The following is a 13421-nucleotide window of genomic DNA, read 5'->3' as shown; positions in this document are numbered from 1 at the left end:
GGAAGTATTTTAGAGCTGAACATAATTAGAGAAATGTACAATCACTACAGAAATGTCCATGATTTTATTTTACAGGGCTTGTTTTAAAAATTCCTTGATAGTTTTGAAAACATCAAAACTATTTCCAAAGGTTCCATAGTTGTGGGACCCAACACATTTACTCCACTCACTTCTGCATGGGTTTGGACAGTACTGCTGTATGCCTGCAGGGAGAGCTGCAGGTGTGAGATCTGCTCCTGTATACGATCACACAGATCCGCGAAAAATGACTAAAAACGATGTATTATGCATGCCAGGCCAGTAGTTGGCAATGTCACTTTATAAAGAAATACTACCAGCCTATAGATTAAACACGATAAACGTTTGCACAAATTCGCGTTTTTTAGTTTACACAGAGAGACGGTAACGGTATCGTTTCAAAAACTTGCACTTTCCCGAATCCCGTTTTCAAAAGTTAGCATTTTCAGGCCCCCAAAACACTGTTGTGTAAATGAAGGACCAAAACGCATATAAAGTTTTCTGATTTTAGTTGAAAATGGTGTTGTGGTCGGCGCCAATAGCCTCGTGGTTAGCACGCCGACATATAGCGCAACTGCGCCTCTAGCGACCCGAGTTCGATTCCCAGCTCGAGGTCCTTTGCCGATCCTCTCTCTCTACTCCACGCTTTCCTGTCAAAATCTCTACTGTCCTATCTGATAAAGGCACAAAAAGGCAAAAAAAAAAAAGAAAAAAGAAAAGAAGATGGTGTAGTGCAAGCGGCCCCTCAATCCCACTCTACCTGCAGTCTTTCTCCAGGACCTTGGACTCGTCTGTGCAGTAGAAAAACTTGCCCTTGAAGAGCTGCACAGCAATGACAGCGAAGATGAACATGAACAGGATGTAGACAATGAGGATATTCAACACGTTCTTCAGGGAGTTCACCACACAGTCGAACACGGCCTGAGAGAGAGCAGACACATAAAAATACACTCTTGTTCATCACCATTCAACTCAGGTCATAAAGCTGAATGCAGACTCATGAGAATCTGGCTGTGTCCGAAATCACCCTCTATACCCTTAAATAGGGCACTAGTGGTGTAGTGGTGTCCGAAACCATAGTGGACACTATCGAGTGCACTCATTCAATCACAATGCACCGCAATAACGAGTGTACATCTGATGTATGCTCAACAACTATAGAATACCCATAATGCCCTGTGAGAGTCGCATGATGAATGAATTCCCGCGTCTCGCCAGAAGATGGCGCACGCAGCTGAATCTTCCATCCATTCATTTTCCAAACCGCTGGTCCAATGTGGCTACAGCGTAATATCATACAGGAATAAAAAAATATTTTTTACTTGATTATTAATAGTTTAATAAGGGTTTATACATGCTAGTTTCCATGACAGAGTTCAAGATAAATTCATTACTACTGAAACTGCCAGTTTTCTAAGTTTCTGAATGTTGTGTTCATAATCTGATTTAATCTGCTTGCCTGTACAAAAGTATGCTTTATTAATAAGGTATACAGATATATAGTCTTGCCGAGTTTGGTCTTTTAATGTTAGTCTACTGTCTTGATGCATTTTGTTAAGCGTTTTCTTTATAACGAGGAAACATTCAATGTGAAACTTTGCGTGTTTTGAGTTCATATTTTTCTGCTTGTCTGTAAAAGGTAAGGCTATGTTTTATTAATAAATTGTGTACTAAATGTGGTGCTTCAATATCACTTTCTTAAGCCACATTAAGCATCTTGGGGAAGAACGCTTGATTACGGTGCCGTTGTCTGTTTTAGCAGGCTACTGCCATCTAGTGGTAGCAGGTTTTCTTAGACTTGATTGACTCAGAAATTAATGTGCGCATGTTCCCTGATCCACAAATGTACATCTAACTTGTTACATGCACAAAATCTGACCTACATTAATAAAAAAATCAAAGTTTTGTATTTACAACTATGTCTCTATTTGTACATAATGCTGCACATTCATGTATTTCAGGATTTTGCACACACAAGCTGTAAAGTATTAGCTTAAATGTAGTAACACACATTTGTGAATTTGTCAAATAGATGGGTAGTTGTGCACACGTTAATAATTAGCACAAGGCCTATTCATTTGTAGTTTTTTGTGAGTGGGTTGTGAAATGCTTGAAAACCATGAAAAGAAAGTCTCAAAATCCAAATGATCCAAATCTACTCAGAAAAGACGTCAATGAATGCATGCGTCACCTGATCCACATATGCACTTCTTTGTTGCATGCGTAAATTATGATACACTAATACAAAAGTAAACATATGTATTTACAAAAATGTCTCTATTTGTACAAATTGCAACACATTCTGAATTTTGCACATGTAAGTTCAAAGGCATTTTGTTGTGGATAGTAAAACATATCTGCAACATTTATCAAGTTCATGGATAACTGTGTATGCATGTGGTAATCATTTTGAGACTAAATTCATCCCATACAGAACTGTAGTCAACATTGATAATAATAAGAAATGTTACTTGAGAACCAAATCAGCATTAGAATGATTTCTGAAGGATCATGTGACACTGAAGCCTGAAGTAATGGCTGCTGAAAATTCTGAAAATTTGTCATCACAGGAATAAATTACATTTTAAACTATATTCAAATAGAATACAGTCATTTAAATTGTAATTTTTACAGTTTTTATTGTATTTTAAATCAAATCAAATACAGCCTATAGCACATAAGATACTTCTTTAAAAAAATTATTTAAAGAAAAATGTATAGATATTCATGTTAGGATTGATCTTCCCTTGACAGTGACAACAAAATATGTACCTTCAGTTTTGGTAGACGTTTAATGGTCTTCAGAGGTCGCAAGACTCGCAACACCCTCAGGGACTTGATCGTGTTGATGTCTTTGCCCTTGGTTCCTCTACACGAGTCAAAACAAGCAAAGGCTCAGTAAACTCAGGATCAAACACAACACATGCTGTAGTCAAACTTCAAGGCATTCATACATATCCAGACAAAACACATGAGAATGCGAATAAACATGATGTAAATGTTTCCTTCGGTTAAAATATCAATAATGCAGCATTAGCTGACACTAGACTAAACATACTCACCTTCCTATCCTGACAAACACAACAGCGGAATCTCTAACAAATGAGCATCTTTTAGAGTCATAGCTTTAGATCACTCCACTAATGGATTGGTGTTATTTCACAAAAGCACATGCTTTGGTGACAGAGTATGAAATACATTGCATGCACGTAAAATAGTTAATATTTGCATTAAATGCCCTCTATAAGAAATGTTAGCCTGTTATTGAATGATACCTTCCTATTAGCACTATTCATGCATAAAATAAGAAAGGCAACATGGATTCAATCCAAATGCTGCTGTGCATCAGATTCTAACACAACAACACACCACCAATGATAACAAAGAAACCGCACCCTGAAAAAAAGGGCATTGTTTCTTTTCAGGAACCAATGCTGTTTTGAGGTTATATCAAGCTGACATGCTTCAAATGTGTCAACTTGATAAACTGACTGCATAGATTTGAATACAGTGTACGTATTCAATCAAATGGAGCTTACAGCAAGAAAAGAAAGCAGAAGGCTAAATAAAATGTAATTCAAGTTATTTCACCCTTAATGAAAAGAGCAGTCATGCTTTAGCTCCTAAATACTCAAATCATAACCGCCAAGCTTACAATGTCATTTAATGAAGTAACTGCAAGGACAAGCATAGTCGATAACTGAATCATGAGGAAATACTCAATGGTCATATGAAATAACTGAAGCCCTTCGCATTATATCGAATGCAGGCAAAGAGCACTCTGAATCATATATTATTTGTGAGACATCACATTCATTCAAATAACCTTTACTAAGCCCCTATTTTGATGCAGGGCATGTGTTTTGTTGGATGTCTGACAAAAATAAACTGCAGATAAATTACTATTTCTGTACCGATTCATTTTCCCAATTATCTTAATTTACAATACAACTAATTATTACACGGCTCTCTGTATTACTTGATATGTATTACTTGGTTAATTGTGACATTCTGCAGCCAGATATTTCCTACCGTCGCTCATGGCAACGCTGTATATCAATCCGCTCAAACTGACACAACTTTCATGTCTCTTGTATCCCACCACAGACTCGCTGTCTCTACAAATGCAACTGGCAGCATCTTGCGTCTAAGTTATTGACTGAAGTGAAAATTACATTGGACTTTTAATATTGGTAAAGTGTTTGTATTTTTTCGTGGCTGATTGTTTTGGACTATTTTTTTTTTTTTAGCCAACATTTTAAATTGATAAAATACAGGCAAAATAAAATAATTTTTAACTCAAATAAATACTTAATATCCACACATTTATTTATTTGATGAGTAGCCGTGTAATAAGAAATATAATGTACAGTAAGTCGTCATTATAATTTGTATTAGTTTGCAGGTACCGTTTAGTTCTTCCAGTGCAGCAATGGAAGAGAGAACAACAGAATATCTGAGAGGTCATATCGCATCTCATTTATTCACGGTCTCTTACTTCGATAAAGCGTTGATATAAGCAAGGCTTTGGCAGGTGTATGATTGGTGCTGACAGATGAATCAGCAGAAAATAACTTCAAGAAATTATTGTGAAAATGCTTACAATAGAAAAATCCCCAAGCAGTGATTCCCCTTCATAGCACAAAGACATATCTCAAAACAAATGATCTTCAACTACAACAGACCGTTCCATGTGCAAGAGCAAGTGGTAGTACATTTGCAGATTTCTAGCATTTACAATAATGAACAGTTACATCTTCACCCTTAGAAAGTGCCAAGGTCTACTCACACATGCACAGTTCTTACATTCTTCTAAAAGTCCAGTGAACACCAATCTAACAGCCAATCAGCAGAGACCTTACAGCATGGTCACCAATCAGCATGGTGAAGTTACTCCTTTGGCCCAATCAGGGCTCAGCAAGGTCATGCAACTCCACCCATGCTCCCTGATGCATATTAGTCTAGCATGCAATTACTGTACAGGGCCTGATGTTTATCCCCAAAACCCACTACAAACTATAAAGAGCCTCAATAACGTCCCACTGGACACCCTGGTAACTTTCACAGGACCCCAGATAACAATTATGGAGAAGAAATGCTGTTTCACATCAATACATAATTCCCTACGAGGTTCTGATGAAAGCTATCAGTGTTATTGTAGAGGCTCCAACCCTGTACAGACACTCTCGCTCTACTAATATGTAGTGACAGTAAAGAACATTATCCCAGTCAGCCCCGGGACAATGAAGAATAGAGGAGATGTATCAAGGAGAAAAGAGAATATTGGGGGTTCCCCACCTGTTAACGCTTTGATGTGATCTAATAAATGAGAAGAACACAAAGCAAAAGGCAAAACATTATGACATACTGAGAACAGTAAGTACCTCTGCACTAACAGTAAACCACATCATCCTTTCAGAACATTGCCCATGATATTTCAATGAGAATGAAAGAGACTATCATGAGCGCCATCACATTCCTTTGTGAGACTAAAATATGAGGCATAATGGCTGTATGCTGGAGAAACATTTGTGGCAGTGTTTCTAGGCAAATGTTTTGGAAACTGGCAAAAAGGAGGAAGAGGCTTTGTATGGTGGGAGAAACAAGACACTTCCAACTGCCGTTCATTTCTTTTAAGGATGTAACAGAATGACAGCTTCTTTTGCTGGAGTCTGCAGAGACAGTTGTAGGAGAGATGAAGGGGACACTTGACACAGAGGGAACATCTGAGGGTGGATCTGAAAACCAACACAAACAAGATCTTGTGCGAATACCAAGACATGCCCGACTATAAGAAATGGTGGAGCCATAGATCTGATTCATATCACGCTCATGAATCCTGAGCATGGTTGAAAGATGCCAGCAAATGGTTATAAACCTAAAATGTATAGCATTATTGTTATACTTTATTGTACAACTGCTAGTTTTGGTCAGTTGGCACATGGGCAAAATGTTATATCTAGGGATGCATGATATCTTGGTATCATATCGTTTACAGGCTTGTAATATTTGAGATTTTTAATTTATCAGTTGATATTGGAAATTTAATTGTTAATGCTTTTTTCCCCCATTTTAACATTTGGATCACGTTTTCTGTCCGTCATCTAACACTGACAAAGTTGATTCTTAAAAACACAAGTTATTTAATAACACAGTTTTATTCCATTTTAAGCTAAATTGAGCTTTTCAAAATGAATAACCATTATACCTAAAAAAACTAAAACAATTTCATACATTATAGTGTTGTATTTTAGTGTTTTAATTTAACATGTATTTAGTCAAAGCAGTATTGACTTGTAATCAGTGCATCCCTAGTTATAACTTCACGCTTTAACTGTTAAAGATCTGGCCAGTCACAGCAGCCACATTTGCAGTACCACATCTGAAAACATGCAGAAAGATGAGCATGAAAATGTTTGTATTCTCATGCCCGCCAATTCAATGGAGTTCCGATGTGATGTTTGAAGTGAACGATGTTTCAATCGTTGGCCTAAAAAGCCAGACCTGCCCTGATATACCACTTCAACACAAGTGAACAGGTCTTCTTTGATATGATATGACACATGCACTGATCATCCTGTCTGAGGTCACTGTGGGTATCGTCCAGGATGCTCCATATTCAGTAAGTACTGTAGACCTACTGAAAATGGTAGGAATCTTTAACAGTAACATATCAGTAGTGTCTGCCCTCAATGACAACGGAGGATTAAATGACATGGAGAAGAATCAAGCTCGTTTGCTGAGAATGGGCGAGTGATGCTAAATTATGGATTATGGAGAGGCTGAAACACTTCCCATGCTTCAACACTTGCCTATGGGGTAAGTATTATTTGACTCATACAATGACAGGCAAGAAGACGAACAGTGAAAAGGAGAGACAGAGACAGAAACAGAGACACAGAGAGAGTTAAGGCGTTACCCCATGAAGCTCCTTCAAGCGATTCCAGGCAGAGAGAAACAGAGGAAGAGAGGAAAGTCAGTGACAGCACATCAATTCACTCACATTTAACACGCCTTTGACATGACAACACAGCAACAAACATAAAAACGAACAGGAAGAAGGACAGATTAGTCAGTACAGCTCTGAGACCCCTTTATTCTGAAGCAATATTCTAGGTATTGCACCCAATCTTTTCTCCGGTTGTCTTACTCATTGAAAATAAACTGACGTGGCGGGAAACAATTTCTGAGCTCTGAGCTCTGATCTCACTCTCACGCTGACCAAGAAAGTCTTGCTGGTTCAATTAGTTAATAAGCTTGGTGGGGACACCACCAAACCAGTATCCCATTCAAATCACAAAGTCTTGCTGATTCAATTAGTTAATAAGCTTGGTGGGGACACCACCAAACCAGTATCCCATTCCAATCACAAAGTCTTGCTGGTTAAATTAGTTAAGAAGCTTGGTGGGGACACCACCAAACTAGTATCCCATACCAATAAATGAAATGCACCCAGATCTAAATAAATACACGAATATGATACAAATAAAGTAAGAAGTACATTCCTTGAGACCTTTTATCACAGAGCTGATTGATATCATCAACCATTTCTAGTCTTTATAACTAAATTAGGTGTCACAGGCAGTGGAGGGGTTTGGGCATCATGTGAAGTCAAACACCCACTGATTTCATAAAACAATACAGCACCAGCAAATCATAACATTACAGCTCTTTTCTATTTCTGTTGAACTGGTAAGTTTCTTATAGCAGCTAATAGCATTTCCTTAAAACTAATGAACTAACATTTCATTGGCCCTTCCATAACTGTACAGGACATGAGCGAACAGATGATCGTATTAGACAACTCCTTTATTAGCTCCCTCACACACTCACACACACACACACACACACACACACACACACACACACACACACACACACACACACACACACACACACACACACACACACACACACACACACACACACACACACACACACACACACACACACACACACACACACACATTCTTTTTGAGACTGCATTCTCAAAAATGCAATAAAATGATGTCAACTGACCCACACCTCTGAGAGAAAAACAGGAAGGTCAGTGGATCAGTGGGAGTTGGCAAACACCTTAATCAAAGCTTAGTTTTCTTGAGGAATAATGAATGAGAGGAATTTAACACATAATAAATGTCCAATACAAAGATAGGCAAAGACACTCTTGTCACGCTGTGGGAATAAGTGTAGAGTAAAACCTTTAAAACAAAGAGAAAATAGTATTCTAATAGGTGACTCAAATTACAAAGTATTTTAGTCAAGATCAATTATAAAAATTCAAACATGCTTAAGTAAAGTTTTTAGTTAAAAGTGCTCTAACTTATAGGGATTTGTGTAGGTTTTTGTAAATAAAAGGCAACTTACGAGAATGTGAATGCCACCAGTGCACCACTGACCACAATAAAGTCCAGAATATTCCACAGATCTCTGAAGTAGGAACCAGGATGCAGCAATAAACCCAAATCCACCATCTTTTCAAAGGAGAAGCATAAATATAAAAGATTATTGAGGGTAAAACCTCGACACCATCACTACAGCCATCAAAGCACTATTTCTGTAACAAATTGCCTATAACAATACATTTCAAGACAATTACTGACAGACTTCATATTGCTCGCCGTGAGCAACGTTCCCATTATTATACAGAGTCCTAGTAAGTCTTTTATTGTCAAGAATATGACTGTTTGGTACAAAAAAATGTTATAGATATTTGACCGATTTATTTGTTAAAAGTCTGTAAGTTACTAGCCAAGAAATCTAGACGCACCCTAGCGGCAGCAAAATGTATTTTGCAGCCAGGGTAGTCTAGCAACTCTCCGTTGACTTTCGGAGCTGTAAAAACCTAAATTGGGTCAGGCCAATCACATCGCGTATAGAGTAGGCGGGGCGGGCTTAACATAATGACGACAGAGTTGCGACGGTTCCCTGCTACTTGAAAACAAAGAAGAGTTGCTGCTTCTGGCGAACAGTCTTTCAAATCGGCTTTGGCCGCGACTCTGGAGGACTTGGAGTTAAGTTTTTCTTTGAGAAAAGAGCAAAGAACGGCACTTAAGTCATTCTTAAAAAAGGAAGAAATTTTGCCGGCCAGATTCAAAAGTTGAACCTATCAACTAACGTAAGCTCCGCTGTTGGGAAAACGCTCTGGTTGGTTGAAGGGCTGTCCTATTGCGTGCAGAGGGAATTTGAAAGACAGCGGTTTATCCCGCCCCTCGGATTGAGCTGTGTCTATGGTGAGTTGCCAGACCTAACATCTTGATGTAGGTCTGGCTTGCCAGGCTAGTAAGTTACTGTACTAAAGAGCGAAAAAATAACTTTTCAAACTTTGTCTGAAATACAAGTTATTTGATATTAACTTCTTGTTTATGTCTTGCGCCATTAGTGTTGCATTTTTTAAATATGTAAGTTCAGCTTTTAAAAATGTGTCTCAAGATGCATCTCAAGAGCCCTGTTGCACTCCATCTAACTGTTTATGAACACAAGAACATGTCCTATGTGAACTATGTGTAATTAGACCAACTAGTTGACCAGTCGATCAGGCAAACCACTGACTAATAATTTATGAAAATATAGAGTTTGCCACATGCCTGATATAAAAATGGGTCAATGTGCTTCACAATGTGCTTGCTTAGTTGGGGACACTTAAAATTCAACAATATTATTGATCTGCCTGCATTGACACCATTATATAAGAACTGAACTGAGCTGGATGATGACATCACTGTTTTCTCCAGAGTGGCTATATATATATATATATATATATATATATATATATATATATATATATATATATATATATAAATGAACTCAATTAATAACTTTTTTACAACAAAAATTAACCATCACTGACTGAACTTACTTAAGATGGACTCTGGCACTATTTTCTTTTAGATCTGCTGTACAGCAGCAACAAACTTTGTTTCATTATTTTCCTGTTATCACTGTAAAGCTGCTTTGAAACAATTTGTATTGTAAAAAGCGCTATATAAATAAAGGTGTCTTGACTTGACTTGACATAGAGAGACTGGCAACAAATATCCACATCTCAGGTCATAAAAGGACTTTTGGATCACGTGATATCCAATTAAACACTGTAATGTACCATAAAATTACCTTAATGACCATCTCAAATGTGAAAACACCAGTGAAGACATAGTCCAAATACTTTAGGACCTATGAAGCGAAGAGTAAAATGATCATCAGATTATCATCAGTCATTTGGGACATTTAGGAAAATGAGGTCAAACACTGATAAAATCTGACTTTAAACAGCAAGGCCAGCACAGACGAAACATATGAGCAACTCACATTATTCCGAGGAGCATTGGCTAGGACTGGGTCTTCCGCAGCCAGGGCTATACTGCTCATGGCAATGACCACCAGGATACACATCTCAAAGTAGCGCAGACTCACAATATAATGGCACAGACGCCTCACCCTGCACAAAAAAAACACACACAATGAGAGTGAGGCTGAAGGCAATTACATAATGAAGTCTGACACCTAAACATTACTTTAAATCTACAGACAGATACATTTAATTAACCACCGATAATTAATATTTTCATGCAGGCCAAGGCAATGTCTGAGATTTCAATGATTAATTCAGTAATAATAATAGTAGACACGGTCAGATCAACACTCTTGTGGCATTAATATATAGTAAAATAAATCTAATCCCATATTGTTACACCAACAGGGCCATGGCAGACAGCTGCATTTGGCAATTGCCCATTAAAAACACAGATTTACGTGGAGGTTTATGGGGTTGGATGCCTTTTAGACTCAAAAGATCTTAAATAGTTCATCTTAAACTCACACAATCAAACTTTACAATCATTCTTAGGGATGTTCAAGACAAGTAATAAGCAAAAACGTTTGCAGATATAAATCTATTAGTGGTTTGCCAGATGCCATCAACAAACGCTGTATGTGAAAGTTTAAGAATCCACTCACCAGTGTTAAGGAAGCTAATTTGCTACTCATAATTTACAGTAGGAGCAACAATCAATGTCGGCATGAAATGAAAAGTCACTGTATTTTCTGTTTTCAATATATTTTCTAAATGCATGTTATTTATCTTATTGTGAATGACTTATCCATACATGTTTCATTTTTTTTTTATCTAATAACTTTTAACCAAAATACTATAATTTAATCTTAATGAAACTACATACTTCTCTCTGGTGACGTATGCTGGACTTCTCCAATCATTTAGCCTGCTGAAACCCCGCCCCTTTCTTACAATTGACTATAAGATCTGCTTCCATCCAATCATCAACAGATGGATAGAAATCCCAGCCTCATATATTTTTCTTTTTTGAAGTATTCTGTTTCACAATATGGAAAATGTCTGTTGCTACTTCCATTTCATTGTGACTTTAAAATAAGCTACAAATCTGAGGCTACTGTTTGATGTCTGAACATTACTTGAAGGCAAGCATATTATCTGAGTGTGTACTTGATATCCTCACTGACTGCTGCTTGTTGAAAAAAAATAGCTTGTTGTTACTAGAAAGCCTTTTTTGAATGTAAGCTACTGTCAAGCAACCAAAAAAAAATTGTTGAAGGGATATTTCTGGTTCAATGCTCTAACAACAGTATTTGTGACATTGCACTGGAATAAATGTTTAAATACACATGGTTTTGAAAGTTTATTCAGACATGTTCCCTAGAACTACCACACAGACTCACGGATTGTTTGGGCTGAAGATGAACATGGAGCTGAAAGGGAGGATGGGGCGAGTGCTGCTCTGGTTAAGATCCTCCAGATTCTTCTCAGTCATGGGCATCGTCTCGCTGTCTATACTGTTCACTGAGAAGACAAGCAAATGTCACTTTTGTTAGACCAACATTGGCTTCCAATGTTAAAGGGTTAGTTCACCCAAAAATGAAAATTCTGTCATTAATTACTCACCCTCATGTCGTTCCTCACCCGCGCGTTCACGAGAGCACCACGACACATGCGTGACCTCGCGTGCGTCTTCCTCTGCTTGTAAACACAGCCCTGCGTTTATGGGTCATATGTCAGAACGCCTGCTCCTGGTCATCACCACAAGCATGCGTCATGGTGCTCTTGTGAACGTGCGTCGGAGACTGATACGGAAGAGAAAAGTTTGTTGAATAAAGTCGTTATTTTGTTTTTTTTGGTGCACAAAAATTATTCTCGTCGCTTCATAAAATCAAGGTTGAACCACTGTAGTCACATGGACTATTTTAATGATGTCTTTCCTACCTTTCTGGGCCTTCAAAGTGTTAATTAAATAGCTGTCAATGGAGCCCCCCCTGAGCCATCGGATTTCATCAAAAATATCTTAATTTGTGCTACGAAGATGAACGAAGGTCTTACGGGTTACGACATGAGGGTGAGTAATTAATGACAGAATTTTCATTTATGGCTGAAACTTGAAAAAGTGGCACACAAATGTGAGTGAAAAATGAGTTAAAATTAGCCATCATGACCTGATATGACTAAATGAGAAATACTAACTGGGAATAAGGGTCGTTTCTCCTGGGGGAGATGTGATGGTCACAGGTATATGTGTGCCCATTCCTCCAGTCTGACCAATATTTCGCTTGTTGTCCGAGTCTTCTGGTTTCTCAAGACACCATCGGTTCCCACCTGAAGGCTGATGGGGATTTATAGCCAATGAATCTCCTCCCATGTCCATGTGCCTGGAGCAGGGAGTCAAACCAAATTTACACTTTGATTTTTGGTCATGAAAGACTCTGAACTGAAAAGACTGTTCAGTATTTCTGAACTAATCTTTTAAGTGAATAAATCATTCTCATTCAAATACATTCATTGACTTGTATTTCAGAGTATATTATTGGTTGGACAAACTCAATACATAGAACTTTCAATGAATGAGTTGGTGTTTTCAGTGTGGATTGGCTCAGTGAGGCATCAAACTAATTGGGATTTATAAACAAACTAAATGCACAAATCATCTCATGTGAATGAGGATGTGCTGACTGACAAATCACTTACCATGATTATGAAACACTCTTCTTTGAATCTTAGATATATACAAAAGCACATTTTTAGAAACAATAAGATTTGTTTCTGGCTCAAAATATTTCTGAACTAATCTGTTTATTACATGAATTTGCTTATAGTCCACAAAATGTCACTCACTGGTCAACAAAAAGAAAGTCACTGAAAGAATCAATGAACAAATATGAATGAATCTTTTTGCTAAAAGAAATTTAAAAGAGTCATTGGAATGAATCAAAATCCCCACCACTAGAGGCATTATTTCTCATATACGAATAAGATCACTGGTTCAGCTCATGGTTCAGTTTTCTTTGTACAACTTGGGAACAAATGTGCTGTTCAAGCTAAGAAATAATTTAAAAATATACGAATATGTTCACTAGTGTCGTAGCTAATGGTACATGGT

General features: G+C 37.6%; 1 protein-coding gene across 1 annotated transcript in view; it reads right to left on the bottom strand.

Annotated features, from left to right (window-relative positions):
• cacna1ba (calcium channel, voltage-dependent, N type, alpha 1B subunit, a) overlaps positions 1 to 13421 on the bottom strand; it is a 106068-nt gene that overhangs the window by 24085 nt on the left and 68562 nt on the right. Inside the window, exons 22-28 of the mRNA XM_079871639.1 lie at positions 12509 to 12693; positions 11713 to 11833; positions 10327 to 10456; positions 10132 to 10191; positions 8386 to 8492; positions 2791 to 2887; positions 779 to 939 (exon numbers count right to left, since the gene is read on the bottom strand). Coding sequence (XP_079727765.1) covers positions 779 to 939; positions 2791 to 2887; positions 8386 to 8492; positions 10132 to 10191; positions 10327 to 10456; positions 11713 to 11833; positions 12509 to 12693 — 861 coding nt within the window. The remainder of the gene's footprint in view (positions 1 to 778; positions 940 to 2790; positions 2888 to 8385; positions 8493 to 10131; positions 10192 to 10326; positions 10457 to 11712; positions 11834 to 12508; positions 12694 to 13421) is intronic.

This window comes from Squalius cephalus, assembly GCF_949319135.1.
Source record: "Squalius cephalus genome assembly, chromosome: 5".
In the NCBI taxonomy this organism is placed as follows: domain Eukaryota; kingdom Metazoa; phylum Chordata; class Actinopteri; order Cypriniformes; family Leuciscidae; genus Squalius; species Squalius cephalus.
Note: the sequence above shows the minus strand (reverse complement) of the source record. Positions and strands in the feature narration are given on the sequence as shown.